This window comes from Dendronephthya gigantea, unplaced genomic scaffold (genome assembly GCF_004324835.1).
Source record: "Dendronephthya gigantea isolate DGI-Jeju-01 unplaced genomic scaffold, DenGig_1.0 000903F, whole genome shotgun sequence".
NCBI classification, from domain to species: Eukaryota; Metazoa; Cnidaria; class Anthozoa; order Malacalcyonacea; family Nephtheidae; genus Dendronephthya; species Dendronephthya gigantea.
In genome coordinates this window covers 1-17968 of record NW_021163913.1, presented here as the reverse complement: position 1 = coordinate 17968, position 17968 = coordinate 1, and the positions used below count along the sequence as shown (strand labels likewise).

Here is a 17968-nt window from a genome sequence, read left to right as displayed (position 1 = left end):
TATATATGTTATAGTACTAAAATTGTTTTGATTTAACCAAAACACGTTTAATTTTTAAAAAGTAAAGTATGTATTTTTATTAAGATATTTATTTTTTTCTAATGAAATTTAATATCGTTTTAAACTCAATGGCGCAGATATGTGTCACTCTCCTCAGATTGTAAAGAATTTATTTCGTGCGCCAAATTTGTACAAAATTTCAATCAAATGTTCGTAAATTTGGTAGTGTTAGCGAAATTCTACCGTAATATTCTAACGTCTTATACACGTGAAACTAACCGCGAAAGAAGCCTTTTTCACCGGTAAAACTGAAACATTCCTCACTTTGTAATCTTATACATTTTGGGATACGCGCTTATTTAAAATTTCAGTGAATTAACGTACATTGAGACACAATATTGAAAACAAAAATGGTTGTGAATTGAAAACGTAAGTTCGACATTTTGGCAACGTGGAACCAGGGACACTTACAGTCGTTACAGATGAAAACACATGGAATATCTTAGTGATATTAAACGCAAGAATATTTAAAAAGGATGTCTGCACGTGGAAAGAGAAAAGCAAAGTCTAGAGATAAATACGTGTGAATGTTCTGTTCCAAATGACATCTTCTTGAGAAAAAAGGCCTTTTCGAAAATGGGCGTTGCTTCGCTATCTGTGGATTTGTTGTGTTTAAGTACAATTTACGCCAATGATGTGTATTTGGTTGATTTTTTCAGTTGATTTCTTCGGTATTTCCAATCTTTTTAAAAAATGAACTCATAACAGTATTTCCCAGACTAGTTCGTTTCGTTTTTATAATAATACGAACAATCATCATTTATAAATAGACATTGAAAAATAATGCTTCTAAGGGATACAGTGGGATACAATTAGTTATTACCCATGCGATACACAATTATCCCGCGTATAAAATGTTTGTTTATTTATCGTGTGTGAGATCGTAGTAATATACTGAAAAGTCGCATTTTTGCTTTTCATTACTTCAAGAAGAGCAATTCGCTGTAAGTATTTTCTTTTAATTTCTTTACATTTTGTTAGTACAGTGATTTTAGTGAACTTGAATATCATTTGTCTGTCTGAAAATGTAAAACATTTCGATGGACACATGGAGAAGGGTATTTAATTAAACATACTTGATATATAGTTGTGTTTGAAATATTTTGGTTCAACGTCGGTAGAATACAAACTTCATTTGGCTATTTGGTGCCTAGTGTATAAAGCATTCCCAAATGCATTTTGGATGGATGAGACGCATTTTATTAACTTGGAATAAATAGCATATAGGGAATGCAAGATTTCAGGGCCGTATTGCTTTAAACAAATCTCACATCATTCAGCTTTGTCATGTTTTTAACACAAGTAAAGCAAACTGCTCATACAGCTATAAAATAGCTTTGTGATAGTTGGTTTTCTTTTTAATTTGTCTCTTGTATTTATGAGACCCTTAATTAATGTTGTTTGTTTGTTTTCACCAAAAAAGCAGACATATTCTGATTAAGAAGTTCATTCATAAAATTATTCTAATAAAAGTTTTTCGTATTTCTAATTTAAACAAAATCATTAACTTTATGAAAAGCTCCAGTTCTTCTGATTGCGTAAACTAAACCGTGACCACTGATTCCAATGTGTACAACACCATAATGTGAAATTTTCTCAGGTGTATTTGTAACTACATATTCAATAAAGCTAGATGACCTAATAGTAATTAGAAGTTGGTTCATTAAGTTTGAAGTTTGAGATGTAGTAATAATACATAAAATATTGTACCAATTCATATATTATAATGGTGTTACTGATTCCAAAAATCCAAATAGATCGGTGAATCGGTCTAATCTAAGAAGTTTCATTGTATTATGACACAAATTATAAGGATTATAATAGTGCTACAGCTTACAACGTTAATATAGAGATCAGTTTTAACCTGCGCTAATTTTTGCGGGTTTTTGTGTTCTTTTTCCATTTTTTTCCGACTGTACGTCTTCGTGCGAGTAATTTGGGTCGATGGGATTCATTGAAATAAAAAAATTACATGTATTTCAAAGAATTATCGCCGGATCTTGCAAAGATCGGTACGATCAGTGAGAATTCCTTACCAGGCTTTCTGACCGTGGGTTTTTGTCCAACGACAAAAACCCACGGTCAAGAGGCCTGGTAATTGATGCTTAAACGCTTAGTCAGCGAATTTAAAGTGCTACAGTTTTAAATCACTAATTCACCCGTTTTTTGTTTTTCTTCTATTTCTTACGACTATTGGGTTCATGGGATTTATTTAAATCTAAAAATTACATGTAGCTCAGCCTGGTAATTGAATTGCTTAAAAGCTTAGTCAGCGAATATAAAGTGCTACATCCTAGGGCATCGCTATAGAGATCAGTTTGAAATATAACAATAACAATGATATTAATAATTCCTATTTAAAAAAAATTCCAATTTCTAATTATTACCATTCCAACCATTTTTAAGAGTTTACATGGAATTTATGTAAGAACAGTGCTTATAGAAAAACTATTAATAGAGTATATTAACATATTAATAAGAATTATCCATTGTTATATCAATGATTATCAACTAACAAAATATGAAACTTATGCATTCTGTATTTCCTTTTAGCATTTCCTTTGGGTGTGCTAAGGGAGAGGATTGGAGTATATACACCAAAATGTCTTCTGTAAGTATTGTTTATATAAACTATGATTATTTTTTAACCAAATGGGCAACAATAAGTCATGCATATTTTCACAGTGTGTTAATCTTTTCCCTCTTGTGCAGTTTTCGCTGCGCTTCGATGCTTGCACAGACATTGGTAATTGTTAAATCTGTGTAAACTTTATTGTGCACTTCCATGGAATGACCAATACCTTTTGCTATTGCCCGTCTTTCCGTATCAGTTAGCTGTTCATTCCCAGCTGTTGCAACCGCATGTCGAATCTTTGTTGCTGTAATGTGCTTGTCATGGTTCTTCGTAACTTTTGTGACAGATTTTCCTGGCTTGGCTAACATTCGTCCGGATGCATTCAAGAACACATTTTGCTTGTAGGGTGATTTAGGTTTCGCCTGGGGTCTTACATATTTCAAATAGTTATGTAGCTGTATCCATACTGTTTCAGTAAATGGCACAGGAAGTGGCCCATGCGTTGCGAATGTTTTATGATTTAAGACAAAAACTATATTGTATACTGTACCATCAGTAGGTGATATGTATACTACAGGATTGTCTATTTCTTGCAAAGTCATAAATTGAAATGCCCCTGGTCTTATTGCACTTTCCTGTGTTATAGTTATTGTGATAAGTGTATCAACAATAAGCCTGTACTCCTCTTGGGTAAGTTTCTTTTTTGACATTGCTCGTTTCATGATTGCAATGAATCGAGCAATTGTATGTTCAGAGACAGCTGTGTCTATATCTTCCATGGTTAGGTTAAACCCACACAACTCATTCCTCCAGGAATTTTGCATTCGTAGAACCTTTTTTTGTTTTGCAAGTGGCTTAAGCCATTCAGAATATTCTGCAATAGCTCTTTTGCATTTCGTGTGAATCTTTGGTTTTTTATGGCCGAGGAATTTCAGGGCTATTGTAATTCTTTCAATCTTTGATTTAAGCCCATCAGGGCCTAAACCAGCATCTTTTGTAGTAATAAGATAATTGTTGAGTGCTTTGGCATCCAACAGCCTATTCCATTTCAGCTTGGTTGGAAAAGAAAAATATAGGAATCTATTTCAAGAAAACAAAATGTCAGTCTCAATTTTATATTCTCGTTGTTTCTTGCAGACAATATCTAAATCTATTAAATACCAACCTGCTAACTTCACTTGCTATTTCATCTGTGCATGCGAGTTGGCCGCCAGATGGCGATTTGAGCCATGAGATGAACTTTTCAAACTTACTCATAGGAAACTTCTTATAAAGGCCTTTACACCTTAGAATCTCAAACATTTGTTTTCTGCTCGATGGTGCATTTTGTTTCTCTCGCAAGGCTGAAACTGTCATTGCGTTAATTTGCATCGACCCTTGATGTTCTAGATAATTGTCTAACAATTCGTTCTCATGTCTAGTAACGCTTTCTCCCTCTTGCGGTTCATTGGAATCAAAGTCATGTTCTTCTGGTCGTAGTTTTTTGCGCTTTGGAGCGACATTGTAGAATCGTTTCTGGTTTTTCCGACGTTTCTTATTTAAGCGTATTCCTCTGCCAAGACTGCACGTTATAACCTATAATATCATGGAAATAATCGGTGATTAATTAATTGCGCAAATAAAAGGGAGAAAACGTAAATTCATTCTTCATCTTGCCTTAAAATTGTCCAAATCAATATGTGTTAGCCCTGTTTGTAGAATAAAGTCGGAATAAACCTCCTCGGGTGTTGGACACTGAACATCTTTAGTTTGTTGAATAATAGAAAAATTTTCTTCCCAAAACCGTGAGACCTTCAGTCTGTCATCCATCCTTCAGGTATCAAGAGTGTCATTGTTATGCCTGTGTAACGCGACACCGCGGAAATTGGTATAGACTTAGCCGCAATTCTCAATACTTAGACTTCAAACTTGGTGAGAAAAAATATTTATGAATATTCAAGAAAATATGCCTTGCACAAAAGATTTGAAGCTTGCACACGGTAAAAACGAATCGTCTGAATTAATAACATTTTGTATACTTTAAGCGTCAAAATAGCCATTTCATAGCGGTCATATGTGTATGAGCTGTCAAAAGGTTGCAGAATGCGTATTCAGAAGAGAAATTGAACGTTTTTAAGATATTCAAAAGGTTTCTCTTTGATTGCGGTACAGAAATGCACAATTCTGGGTTGAAACTTCTTAAACACCAGTCTCTGTGGTGTCCTGTAACGCCAGCATATCAAATTTCAAAGGTCTTTCCGAACTAACAAACATCGCCCTTGTTTTTTCAGCTTATTCAGTTAAAACAATATTGGCTCGAGTGGCAGCCTACGGACCCGGCAAACATTATCGAATCCCTCAGGTAATGATGATAATTTTTACGTATTCCATTCGGCATTGATGATGATCGATCCATCCTGGATCGCCCTGGCATACCTAGTGCCAATTGTAAGATTAATGAAGTTTAAAACAAATTTTTTGGGATTAGGTGTTATTAACAGTAGCAAGGTTTCACAACTGTATGTTTCTAACGTGCGATTTTACCTTTTCCCAGTGCGGACACCAGCGGATTGAACGTTATTCCATGCATTCGGTCCCGATCAGGTAATCATTAATTTTTTTCTGTATTGCATTTAATTATACATTGCGTTTGGTTTTGCGTTGCGTTGTGTTTTGCGTTGCGTTGTGTTTCGATTTCCGTTTCTGTTTGATATGAAGCGAGGTTTCTTAAAATACTACAAATCTACAACGTGACTTTCATGCATAATTCTTTCTGTATCGCATTCTCGGGACTTTATAAATCGTGTTTGGTTTTGCGTTGCGTTGCGTTTGGATTTATAATTCTATAATTAACAGGGGAGCTATCGTTTGGTTTAGAAACGAGCGTGGTATACAACTGAAGTTTCAATTTAGTATGGGTAGATTTAAGCAAAAAGCGAGCCTATATACATCGATGAAGCGAGCTTTCTTAAGATACATCAAATCCGTTGATGGTTTTTAAAATCTTTTAAGTTTAGTGTAATATATAAGTTACTTTTGTGTTCGAATTTTGATTATATGTTCGGCTAATTATTTGGTCTTTATCTCGCTGCCAAGGCTGACGTGCGGTGCTACGGACAAGTCAGTTTGCACCCATAGGTCTTGCAGTAATGATAATACCATCTATCTATATATTGTTCAAGAATGAAATGGTCACGCAAGCATGGAGTATGATTTCGTGAGTTTACTTCGTGATTAGTGTAACTCCGTTTCAACATTCCTTGCTTAGTTTTGTGATATTTCCTTCACCCGAAAAGCCTCTAAAACTCTAAACCCTAACCCTAACCCTAACCCTAACCCTAACCCTAACCCTAACCCTAACCCTAACCCTAACCCTAACCCTAACCATAGGGTTATACCGAAAATTCAAAAAGTTCTCGAACAAATCTGAAAAAATTTTTATAATTAATAAAAAACTCCGAATATCCCTAAACATCCCTTTATAACCCTAGGAAACCCTTTCAAACCCTTAGATTTTAAGAAAACAAATTTAGCTATCCCTAACCCTAACCCTTACCATAAAAAAATCCAAAATTTTAAATGCCTCAAAAAAATCTGAAAAAATTTTTAAAATAAAAAGAATATTATATTTATCCTAAAACTACCCTCTATGTTCCTAGAAAACTTTTTAAACTTCTAAAATGGTAATTTAATTTTTAGCTTTACCAACCCTAACCCTAACCCATACCCTAAAAAAATCCAAAATTTTAATTTGCTCGAACAAATTTGAAAAAATGTTTAAAATTAAGAAAATATTTTTTTGAGCCTAAAAAAACTGGTGATGTCCCTGGAAAACCTTTTAAACTCCTAAAAATTTAAAAAGAAGAAAAACCAACCCTATGGCAAACCCTTGACCCCATGGCAAACCCCAACCCTAAGGCTGACCGTTTCTCGCCTCTGAGACCCGTAATTTTCTCTCCTCCTCTCTTCTCTCCTTTTTCCTCTCCCTCCTCCCCCCTCTTCCCTCCCCTCTCCCCCTCTTCCCTCCCCTCTCCCCCTCCTCCCTCCCCTCTCTTCCCCCCCTTTTCTTCTCTTTTTTTCCTCTTTTTCTCCCCTGTTTTTTCCCTCCTTTTTTCCCCCTTTTTTCCCTCTATTTTCTCCCCTTTTTCTCCCCTTTTTTCTCCCCTTTTTTTTCTGCCTTTTTTCTTCCCCTTTTTTTCCCCTTTTTTTTCCCCCTTCTTTTTCCCTTTTTTTTCTCTCCTTCTTTCTCCCCTTTTTCCTTCTCCTTTTTCCTTCCCTTTCTTTCCCCTCCCTTTTTTTTCCTTTCTCTCTCCTCTCCCTTCCTTTCCCTCCCTTCTCCCCTTCCCTTCCTTCCTCCCTCTCCTTTTCTCTCCCCTCCTTTCCCTCTCCCCCTCCCCTCTTCCCTTCTCTTTCCTCTTCCCCTTTCCTTTCCTTTTCTCCCTTCCCTTTTCTTTTCTTTCCTTCTCCTTCCCTTAACCCCCTTCCCTTTTCCTTCTTTTCATTTTCTCCTCTCTTTTCTTCCTTCCCTCTTCTCTCCTTTCCCTCCCCCTCCCCTTCTCCCCTTCCCTCCTTTTCCTTCCCCTCTCCTTTTGTTTTTCCCTTCCCTTTTTCCCCTTCTTTTTTTCCCCTTCCCCTTTCCCTCTTCTCTTCCCTTCCCCTTCCTCTTCCTTTCCTTTTCCCCTCTCCCTTTCCCTCTTCTTTTCCCTTCCCTTTTCTTTTCTTTTCCTTTCCCTTCTCCTTTCCTTTCCCCTTCTCTCTCTCCTCTTCTTCCCCCTTTCCCTCTCCTTTTTCTTTCCCCCTCTCCCTCTTCTTTTTCTTCCCCCTCTCCCTCCTCTTTCCTCTTTCCCCTCCCTTTTCTTCTCTTTCCTCTCCCCTTCTCCCTTTCCTCTCTTTCCCCTCTCCCTCTTTCCTTTCCCCTTCTCTCCTCTTTCTCTTTCCTTCCCCTCTCCCCCCCTTTCTCCCCCTCTCCCCCCTCTTTTTCCCTTTCCTCTTTTTTCCCCTCTTCCCCTTCTCTTTCCTCTTTTTCTTCTTTCCCTCTCCCTCTCCTCTCCTTCCTTTTTTCCCCTTCCCTCCTCTTCCCTTCCCCTCTCCTTCCCTTTTCCTTCCCTTCTCTTTTCCTCTCTCTTCTCCTTTCCTTTCCCTTCCTTTCCCTTTCCCTCTCTCTTCTCCTTTCCTTTTCCTTCCTTTCTCTTTTCCCTCTCTCTTCTCCTTTCCTTTCCCTTCCTTTCTCTTTTCCCTCTCTCTTCTCCTTTCCTTTCCCTCTTTCTCCCTCCTCCCTTCTTTCCCCCTTCCTTTTCCTCCCCTCTCCTTCTCCCCTTCTCTCTCCCCTCTTTTTTTCCTCCCCCTTTTTTTTCTCCTCCCCCCTTTCTTTTTTCCCCTCCTTTTCTTTTTTTCTCCCCTTTTCTTTTCCCCTCTTTTCCTCCTCTCTCTCTCCTCCCTCCCTCCCCTTTTTTTTCCCCTCTTTCCTCCCCCTTCTTTCTTTTCTTTTTTCTCTTCCCTTCTTTTTCTTTCTTCTCTTCCCCTCTCTTTCTTCTCTTTTTTCCCTCCTCCCTTTCTCTCTCCTTTTTTTTCCTCCCCTCTTTCTCCTTTTTTTCCCCCCTTTTCCTTCTCCCCTTTTTTTTCCTCCCCTTTTCTTTCCTTTTTTCCTCCTCCTCCCCCCCCTTTTTTCCCCTTTTTTTCTCCCTCTATTTTTCTCCCTTTTTTTCTCCCTTTTTCTTCCCCTTTTTTTCCCCTTTTTTTTCCCCTTTTTTCCTCCCTTTCTTTCTCCTCTCTTTCCTCCTCTCTTTTCCTTCCCTTCTTTCCCCCCCCTTTTTTTTTCCTCTCTCCCCTCCTTTCCTTTATTTCTTTTCCTCTGCCCTCCTTTCCCTCTTCCCTTCCCCCCTCTTCCCTTCTCTCTCCTCTTCCCCTTTCCTTTTTTCCCTTCCCTCCTCTTCTCTTTTCCTCTCCTTCTCTTTTCCCCCTTCCCTCTTCCTTCCTTTCCCTCCCCTTCCCCCTTCCCTCTTCTCTCCCTTCCCTCTTTCTCCCCTTTTCCCCTTCCTTCCTTTTCCCTCCCCTCTCTTTCCCTTTTTTTCCCCTTCCCTTTTTTTCCCCTTTCCTTTTTTTTTCCTTCCCTTTTCCCTCTTCTTTCCTTTTCTCCCTCCCTCCCTCCCTCCTCTTTCTTCTCCCCTTTCCCTCTTTTTTCCCCTTCCTCTTCCTCTTCCTTTCCTTTTCCTCCTTCCTTCCTTCCTTCCCTCCTCTTCTCTTTTCCTTTCCCCTCTCCTTTCTTTTCTTCTCTTCTTCTCCCCTCTCCCTCTTCTTTTTCTTCTCCCCTTCCCTCCTCTCTCCTCCTCCCCCTCCCTTTTCTTTTCTTTTCCCTCCCCCTCTCTCTCTCCCTTCCTCCCCCTCCCCTTCTTTCCCTTCCTTTTCTCTCCTCTTTCTCTTTTCCTCCCCTCCTTCCCCCTTTCTCCCCCTCTTTTTTCTTCTTCTTCTTCTTTTCTTCTCTCCCCCTTCTTTCCTTTCCCCCTTTTCTTTCTCTTCTCCTTTTCTTTCTCCTTTTTTTCTTTCCTCCTTTTTTTTCCTCTCTCCCCCCCATTTTTTTTCCCTTTTTTTTCTCCTCCCTTTTTTCTCCCCCTTTTTTCTCTCCTTCCCCTTTCTCCCTTTTCTTCTCTTCCTCCCTTCCCCTTCTCTCCCCTTTTTTCCCTTTTTTCTTCTTCCCCTTCCTTCTTTCTTCTCTCCTTTCCTTTTCTCTCTTCTCTTTTCTGCCCCTTTTTTTTCTTTTCCTCTCCCCTTCCCTTTCCTCTCTCTTTCTCCTCTTTTTCTCTCTCTCTCCCATTTTCCCCCCTTTCCCCCTTTTTTCTCTCTCTCTTCTCCCCCTTCTTTCTTCTCCTCCTTTCTCCTTTTTCCCTTCCCTCTCTTTTCTCTCTCCTCTCTTTTTTCTTTCCCTTCTCTTCTCCCCCTCTCTCTTTTTTCTCCGCCTTTCTTCCCTCTTTCCCTTCTCTCCCTCCCTCTTTCCCTCCCCTCCCTTTTTTTCTTTCCCTCTCCTCTCCTTTCTTCCCTTCTTTCTCCTAACAACTCCTCCCAACATCTCCCAACCCTTTCTCACATTCCTCCAAATTTTCTCTCAAACTTCTCCCAACATTTTTACACACATTTTCCCAACTTCCTTCCAACTCTCTTCCAACCTTTCCATAACTTCTTTCCCATCATTTTCCAAACATTTCCATAACTTTCTCCCAACTTTCTCTCAACTTTCTCCCTATCTCTTTCCCAACATTTTCCACATCTTTTTTCCAACTGTTTCTTACCTTCTTCCACATATTTCTCCAACTTTTTTCCCAACTCTTTCCCAACTCTTTAACAACTTTTTTTCCAACTTTTTAACAACTTTTTCCCAACTTTTTCCACATCCTTTCCCCATCTTTTTCCCATCATTCTCCACATCTTTCTCCATAATTTTTCCCAACTCTTTTACAACTTTTTAACAACTTTTTTCTTAACTCTTTCCCAACTTTTTCCCAGCCTTTTTTCCATGTTTTACCTAACTTTTTCTCAACTTTTTCCCCATCTTTTCCCCAACTTTTTCCTAACATTTTCCACATCTTTCTCTAAATTTTTTCCCAACTTTTTTCCAACTTTTTACAACCTTTTAAAAACTCTTTAACCACTTTTTAACAACTTTTTAACTACTTTTTGCACCTCTCCCCCAACACTTCTTTACACACTTTTTTACAAACTTTTTTACACACTTTTATACACACCTTTTTCCAACTTTTTACACCATTTTTACACTATTTTAACACCATTCTTAGACACTTTTCACAACATTTTTACACACTTTTTACACACTTTTTTACACTCTTTTTTATACACTTTCTTACATCTTTTTACCCCTTTTTTTTTTTTACACCTTTTTTACACCTTTTTTACACCTTTTTTACACCATTTCTACACCATTTTTACACCATTTTTTAACACTTTTTTTACACACCATTATTACACCATTTTTACACCATTTTTACACTCTTTTTTAACACCATTTTTACACCATTTTTTAACACTATTTTTACACAAATTTACACCATTTTTTACACACTTTTTACACACATTTGCACCATTTTACACACTTCTTTACACCATTTTAACACCATTTTTACACCACTTTTACACCATTTTTACAGCATCTTTACAACATTTCTAACACTTTTTTTACACACTTTTTACACACTTTTTACACACTTTTTCACACCAATTTAACACACCTTTTTACACACTTTTTACACACTTTTTACACACTTTTTACACACTTTTTCACACCATTTTTAAATCTATTTTCACACACATTTTCACACAAATTTTTACACCAAATCCTTATCCTAGTGAATTTATCAAGCTCTAAGCATTTACATATTGCCTAAGTTATCTGGATTTTCTTGACCACAAAGAATTTTGTCTTGGGCTACCTGTGTCTATCTTGGGCTACCTGTGTCTGCTTCGAAACAGCTAGCCCAAGACAAATTAACTCTCCATCAAAAAAAATCTTAAACTTCATATAATAACATTTTAAACTTTCTTTTATTCTCTGAGTTTTTTTTGAAAAAAAAGTCTTTTGTCTTGGGCTTCCTGTGTCTATCTTGGGCTACCTGTGTCTGCTTCTAAACAGGTAGCCCAAGACAAATTAATTCTTCATCAAAAAAAATCTTAAACTTCCTATATTAACATTTTTTAACTTTCTTTGATTCTCTCAAATTTTTTTAAAAAAAAGTTTTTTGTCTTGGGCTAATGTGCCTGTCTTGGGCTACCTGTGTTGGTCTTGGGCTACCTGTGTCTTACTTTACACATTAGCCTAAGACATAGGAGATTTGTTAAAAGTTGTTAAAAAGTTGTTAAAAGTGGTTAAATGTTGTTGAAAAGTTTGTTGTCCAAAGTGAATCTCAAAAAAAAAGTGATTCCGATTCCGAATCAGAACTGAACAGTGAGTGAACTATATGAAAATCAGAACTGAACTGTGTGTGAACAGTGAGTGAACTGTACGAAAATCAGAACTGAACTGTGTGTGAACTGTACGAAAATCAGAACTGAAATGTTAGTGAACTATACAAAATCAGAACTGAACGGTGTTGAACTGTACGAAATCAGAACTGAACTGTGTGAGCTGTACGAAAATCAGAACTGAACTGTGAGTGAACTATACAAAAATCGGAACTGAACTGTGAGTGAACTATACAAAAATCAGAACTGAACTAATTATGACGTCACTTCCGGGGAGCATCGCTTATTTCTCTGCTTCCTTACACTTTGACTTTCAACTTCCGTTTTTCGTGGGCGTGGTCAGACACCCCGCTTAATCTACTTTTTTTCTCCAGATTCAAATTTTGAATAAATTTTTCGCGAGATTCATTTTCGGTTGCACTTTTTTCTCCAGATTCATTTTAAGATTTGAATATTTTCTTCAGATTCATTTTCAAATGACGTTTTTTTCTCCAATTCAGATTCTGAATTACTTTTTCCCAAGATTCATTTTTGGAGGGATTCGCTTTTTTCTCGAGATTCATTTTGTATTCACATTCACATTCACTCCACATTCAGATTCGGAAAAAAAATTTTCCCGAGATTCATTCTTGGAGAAAAAAACAGAATAGAAGATGAATCTCAAGAAAAAATTCGAATCTTAAAATGAATCTGGAGAAAAAAGTGAAACCGAAAATGAATCTTGAGAAAAATTTAATCGAAATTTGAAGCTGGAGAAAAAAAATTTATTCCAAAAATGAATCTCGATATAAAAGTGAATCCCAATTTGAATCTGGAGAAAAAAAGTGAATACAAAAATGAATCTCGAGAAAAAGCGAATCCTTCCAAAATGAACCTCGAGAATAAATTCGAATTTGAAAATGAATCTCGAGAAAAAAGCGAATCCTTCCAAAATGAATCTTGAGAAGAAATTCGAATTTGAAAATGAATCTCAAGAAAAAGTGAAAACGAAAATGAATCTCGAGAAAATTTAATCGAAATTTGAAGCTGGAGAAAAAAAATTTAATCCAAAAATGAATCTCGATATAAAAGTGAATCCCAATTTGAATCTCGACAAAAAAGTGAATCCAAAAATGAATCTTGAGAAAAAAAGTGAATCCTTCCGAGAATGAATCTCGAGAAAAAGTGATTCCGAATCTGAATGTGGAGAAAATAAGTGAATCCAAAATGAATCTCGAGAAAAATTTCCAATCCTAATTTGAATCTCGAGAAAAAAGAATCCAAAAATAAATCTCGAGAAAAAAGTGAATCCTTCTGAGAATGAATCTCGAGAAAAAAGTGAATCCCAATTTGAATCTGGAGAAAAAAAGTGAATCCAGAAATGAATCTCGACCAACCAACACACCCTACGAAATACCTCCATTGGATCCAATTCGCCGAATTTGTTTCAAAGACAAGGATCGAGGCAATAACATTATCAGAGACTTGGTTAAACACAACCATACCAAATGCCGAGATCAACTTGGAGGGCTATAAAATTTACCGCCAAGACCGCCTTCACAAAGAGGAGGAGGGGTAGCTGCGTACATTCGGAGTGATATTAAGGTCACCGTACTGAAGGAAATATCATCAGTTTCCACCGATTACTTCCAGCAGCTTTGGCTCAAACTTCAGACTAAAAAGTTAAGATCTATCCTGCTCTGTGTATCATATAGACCACCAGACTGCCCGCCGTCCTGCCTAGAAAACAACCTAAAAGCAAGTTATATGCAAGCCGCCATGCAGGACAAACCCATATTTATTTTGGGAGACCTCAATTGCAACACCATGAAGGTCACCGCTGAGACCACAGCATTGGAAAACTTCATGTACGAGATGAACTTAAAGCAATTGATCACTTCACCAACCAGGATCACAAACACTTGTGAATCACTAATCGACGTAATCATAACTTCATCACCCAACCTTGTCCATCAAAGTGGTGTTATGGACACACTCATAAGCGACCACCTACCAGTATACACCGCGTTAAACATGAAACTTCCTAAGCCATCAGTACAGAGCATCCTGACGCGAAGCTATAAAAGCTATGATAGTTCAAAGTTCATTACCCATCTTGGTACAAGATCACAAGAACTCATTTCTATCTTTTTCGATTCCAATGTCAATTCAAAACTCAGAAAACTTAATGATGTCCTCTCTACTACTTTGGCTGTCCATGCTCCAATTAAAGAGGTCAAGATTCGACGTCGCTCCTGTCCATTTGTTACTGCTGACATCAAAAAACAAATGATCTACAGAGACCAGCTACATCGTCGATACAAACAGACACGAGAAATGGAGGACTGGAAGAACTTTAAAACAGTCCAAAAATCAATCAAATCCACCTTAAAAGTCGCAGAGAAAGACTACGTCCGCACTGAAGTTAATACACATAAAGACAAACCTGGGTCACTTTGGAAAGTAATTCATAGCCGCATTCCGTCTAGAGACAAAACAACCCCAATATACAGCAAAAACCAGGAAGAGGTTGCCAACGATTTTAACAGTTTTTTCCAGTCAGTAGGGATAACAGCCGCCGAAACAGCTACGCAACTGGCCTTAGATAATAACATCAATATATCTTCCATGTCTGCCTGTGAAATCAAGAACCTACAATGTCCGATCGAAGAGTCATTCCACTTCATACCTGTTACCTGTGCGGAAATTGAACGCATACTAACATCTATGCCATCAAATAAATCACCAGGTCCCGACAAAATCAGTATGAGAACTATTAAAGACTGCCTCCAAGTAATCTTAGGCCCCCTGACGGATATCATCAACAGTTCATTTACAACTAATACGTTTCCAGAAGCTTGGAAAATAGCAGAAATCATACCAATATTAAAAGAAGGGGATCACGAAATAGCCTCAACAACCGTCCCCTCTCAATGCTCAATGTAATCTCGAAGGTATGTGAGAAAGCGGCCTTAAATCAATTCACGAGTTTTTTAAATCGGACCGGCCACCTTACGGCACACCAGAGTGGAAACAGAAAGTACCATTCAACGGAAACCCTCAATATATTAGTAAACGATTTTTTCCTGAACGCAATGGATAACAAAGAGCTATCTGCCCTTATTCTGTTAGATCTGTCCAAAGCCTTCGATAGCATCGACCACACAATATTGCTTCAAAAACTAAGCAATATTGGAGTATCTCGTAAGGCTCTAAATTGGTTTAGAAGCTACCTTTCAGACAGAAAGCAATACGTACGCATTGGCTCTTCAGTATCAGAAACTCTTTCAATCACTCATGGCGTCCCACAAGGGGCAATATTGTCACCTCTGTTATTTTGCATCTATATAAACGACCTTCCAACAGCACCAAAAACAGCTAAGTTAGAATCATTTGTGGATGATTCGAAAATATTCATGTCCTTTCCAATCACGAATATAATCGATGCAAAAAGTAACATAGAAGAGGATCTTAAGAGGATTGCAACATGGTGTTTCACAAATAAGCTGTTAATTAACCCTGAAAAGACAAATTAATGCTAATAGGCACTCGACAGTTAATCGGAAACCTTACTGAAGGACTGGTTATCTCGTTCCTAGGAAAGAGATCACACCTTCCTCTTACGCCAAAGACCTAGGGCTATTCATGGACAGTTATTTAAGTTATGATCATCATATACGACACGTCATATCATCTTCAATGGCAAAACTGTACCAAATAAATAGAGTAAAGGACAGCTTCGATAGCGAAACCCTCCACACGATTGTCAATGCCCTAGTGATGAGCAGATTGTATTACTGCTCTACGGTGTGGTCGAATACATCGGCAACAAACATAAAAAACTCGAAAAAGTACAAAATTTTGCTTGTAGGATTATAACAAATACAAGGAAATACGACCACATAACACCAGTACTACAGGCGATCGGTTGGCTCCCAGTCAAGGAACATTTACAGTACAGAGATACACTAATGGCTTATAAATGCATGAACGAACTTGCACCGCCGTACTTATGCGACCAGTTTTTAAAACGAAATGCAGTTCACAACAAGAACACCCGGAATAAAGACGACCTTGACATTCCCCCATGCAAAACAACATCAGGTCAAAGAAGTTTTTGCTATAGAGCAATAAAAATCTGGAACATTCTAGATAAAGATTTTAAAAAACTACCTTTTAAAACATTTAAGAAGCACTTAAAGAAAAATATGTTAACAAATAACGTTAACGGAAACCTATCTTAGTTAAAGTATTAAAATCTTAGTGTAACTATACAACTAGGATTTCTCTTAATTGTAAACATATTTTATAAACATAGCATAGTCAATAACGTAATTGTAGATAGAAATATACCTATTTTTAGCCTTGTTAGTACATACTGAAAAGCCCTATTGGGAGTATGTTTTATGTATAATAATAATAATAACACCATCTTGGTGTGTCTAACCAAGCCCACAAAAAATCGGAAGTTGAAAGTAAAAGCATAAGGAAGTAGCGAAATAAGCCCCACCTACCAGAAGTGACGTCATAGTTACATTCAGAGGGCGATTCCGACCACGCCCACAAAAAATCAGAAGTTGAAAGTCAAAGCGTAAGGAGGTAGCGAAATAAGCCCCGCTAACCGGTTGTGACATCATGATTAGATTAAGTGGGCGTGTCCGACCAAGAGTCAGCTTGCAGTGCTCAAAAGTCTTTCGTGATTGGTCTAACACTTGTTAATAATTAATAGATGCTAATTATGAAAAATTGAATTATACAAGAGGTCGTTCAAAATGAATCTTCGCTGCAAATATTTTAACAGACTGTTTTGTCACTCTTGTTTATTGCCGGGTTTTAAATACTATAAGATAGGCGTAAATTTTATACAGCACTAACATAGCGAGTGTAGCAAGCGCAGCAGTCGTAGCAAGCCTTGCAAGCGTAGCAAACGTAGCAGTCCTAGCGGGCGTAGCAAGCGTAGCAAGCGTAGCAAGCGTAGCAAGCGTAGCAAGCGTAGCAAGCGTAGCAAGCGTAGCAAGCGTAGCAAGCGTAGCAAGCGTAGCAAGCGTAGCAAGCGTAGCAAGCGTAGCAAGCGTAGCAAGCGTAGCAAGCGTAGCAAGCGTAGCAAGCGTAGCAAGCGTAGCAAGCGTAGCAAGCGTAGCAAGCGTAGCAAGCGTAGCAAGCGTAGCAAGCGTAGCAAGCGTAGCAAGCGTAGCAAGCGTAGCAAGCGTAGCAAGCGTAGCAAGCGTAGCAGTCGTAGCAAGCGTAGCAAGCGTAGCAAGCGTAGCAAGCGTAGCAAGCGTAGCAAGCGTAGCAAGCGTAGCAAGCGTAGCAAGCGTAGCAAGCGTAGCAAGCGTAGCAGTCGTAGCAAGCGTAGCAGTCGTAGCAAGCCTATCAAGCGTAGCAAGCGTAGCAGTCGTAGCAGTCGTAGCAAGCGTAGCAGTCGTAGCAGTCGTAGCAAGCGTAGCAAGCGTAGCAAGCGTAGCAAGCGTAGCAAGCGTAGCAAGCGTAGCAAGCGTAGCAAGCGTAGCAAGCGTAGCAAGCGTAGCAAGCGTAGCAAGCGTAGCAAGCGTAGCAAGCGTAGCAAGCGTAGCAAGCGTAGCAAGCGTAGCAAGCGTAGCAAGCGTAGCAAGCGTAGCAAGCGTAGCAAGCGTAGCAGTCGTAGCAAGCGTAGCAAGCGTAGCAAGCGTAGCAAGCGTAGCAAGCGTAGCAAGCGTAGCAAGCGTAGCAAGCGTAGCAAGCGTAGCAAGCGTAGCAAGCGTAGCAAGCGTAGCAAGCGTAGCAGTCGTAGCAAGCGTAGCAGTCGTAGCAAGCCTATCAAGCGTAGCAAGCGTAGCAGTCGTAGCAGTCGTAGCAAGCGTAGCAGTCGTAGCAGTCGTAGCAAGCGTAGCAAGCGTAGCAAGCGTAGCAAGCGTAGCAAGCGTAGCAAGCGTAGCAAGCGTAGCAAGCGTAGCAAGCGTAGCAAGCGTAGCAAGCGTAGCAAGCGTAGCAAGCGTAGCAAGCGTAGCAAGCGTAGCAAGCGTAGCAAGCGTAGCAAGCGTAGCAAGCGTAGCAAGCGTAGCAAGCGTAGCAAGCGTAGCAAGCGTAGCAAGCGTAGCAAGCGTAGCAAGCGTAGCAAGCGTAGCAAGCGTAGCAAGCGTAGCAAGCGTAGCAAGCGTAGCAAGCGTAGCAAGCGTAGCAAGCGTAGCAAGCGTAGCAAGCGTAGCAAGCGTAGCAAGCGTAGCAAGCGTAGCAAGCGTAGCAAGCGTAGCAAGCGTAGCAAGCGTAGCAAGCGTAGCAAGCGTAGCAAGCGTAGCAAGCGTAGCAAGCGTAGCAAGCGTAGCAAGCGTAGCAAGCGTAGCAAGCGTAGCAAGCGTAGCAAGCGTAGCAAGCGTAGCAAGCGTAGCAAGCGTAGCAAGCGTAGCAAGCGTAGCAAGCGTAGCAAGCGTA

At 39.0% G+C, this 17968-nt stretch overlaps 2 protein-coding genes and 1 long non-coding RNA gene across 3 annotated transcripts; 1 reads left to right on the top strand and 2 right to left on the bottom strand.

Moving 5' to 3' along the window:
- Positions 1-875: 875 nt before the first annotated feature.
- LOC114544684 lies at positions 876-5950 on the top strand. The gene is made up of 4 exons (XR_003690498.1): positions 876-1004; positions 2614-2671; positions 4906-4976; positions 5169-5950. It is a non-coding gene; the product is annotated as an uncharacterized LOC114544684 (long non-coding RNA).
- LOC114544683 lies at positions 1193-4562 on the bottom strand. The gene is made up of 3 exons (XM_028563254.1): positions 4292-4562; positions 3801-4210; positions 1193-3715 (listed from the first exon to the last, which is right to left on the bottom strand). Exons 1-3 carry the CDS (start codon positions 4442-4444, stop codon positions 2740-2742), a joined length of 1539 nt encoding a protein of 512 aa, XP_028419055.1. The 5' UTR covers positions 4445-4562; the 3' UTR covers positions 1193-2739.
- Positions 5951-6006: 56 nt separating the features above from the next.
- Positions 6007-9909, bottom strand: LOC114544681 (ribosome-binding protein 1-like). The gene is made up of 4 exons (XM_028563253.1): positions 9898-9909; positions 7092-7977; positions 6792-7035; positions 6007-6040 (listed from the first exon to the last, which is right to left on the bottom strand). The coding sequence occupies exons 1-4, from the start codon at positions 9907-9909 to the stop codon at positions 6007-6009; spliced, it is 1176 nt and encodes a 391-aa protein (XP_028419054.1).
- Positions 9910-17968: the final 8059 nt, after the last annotated feature.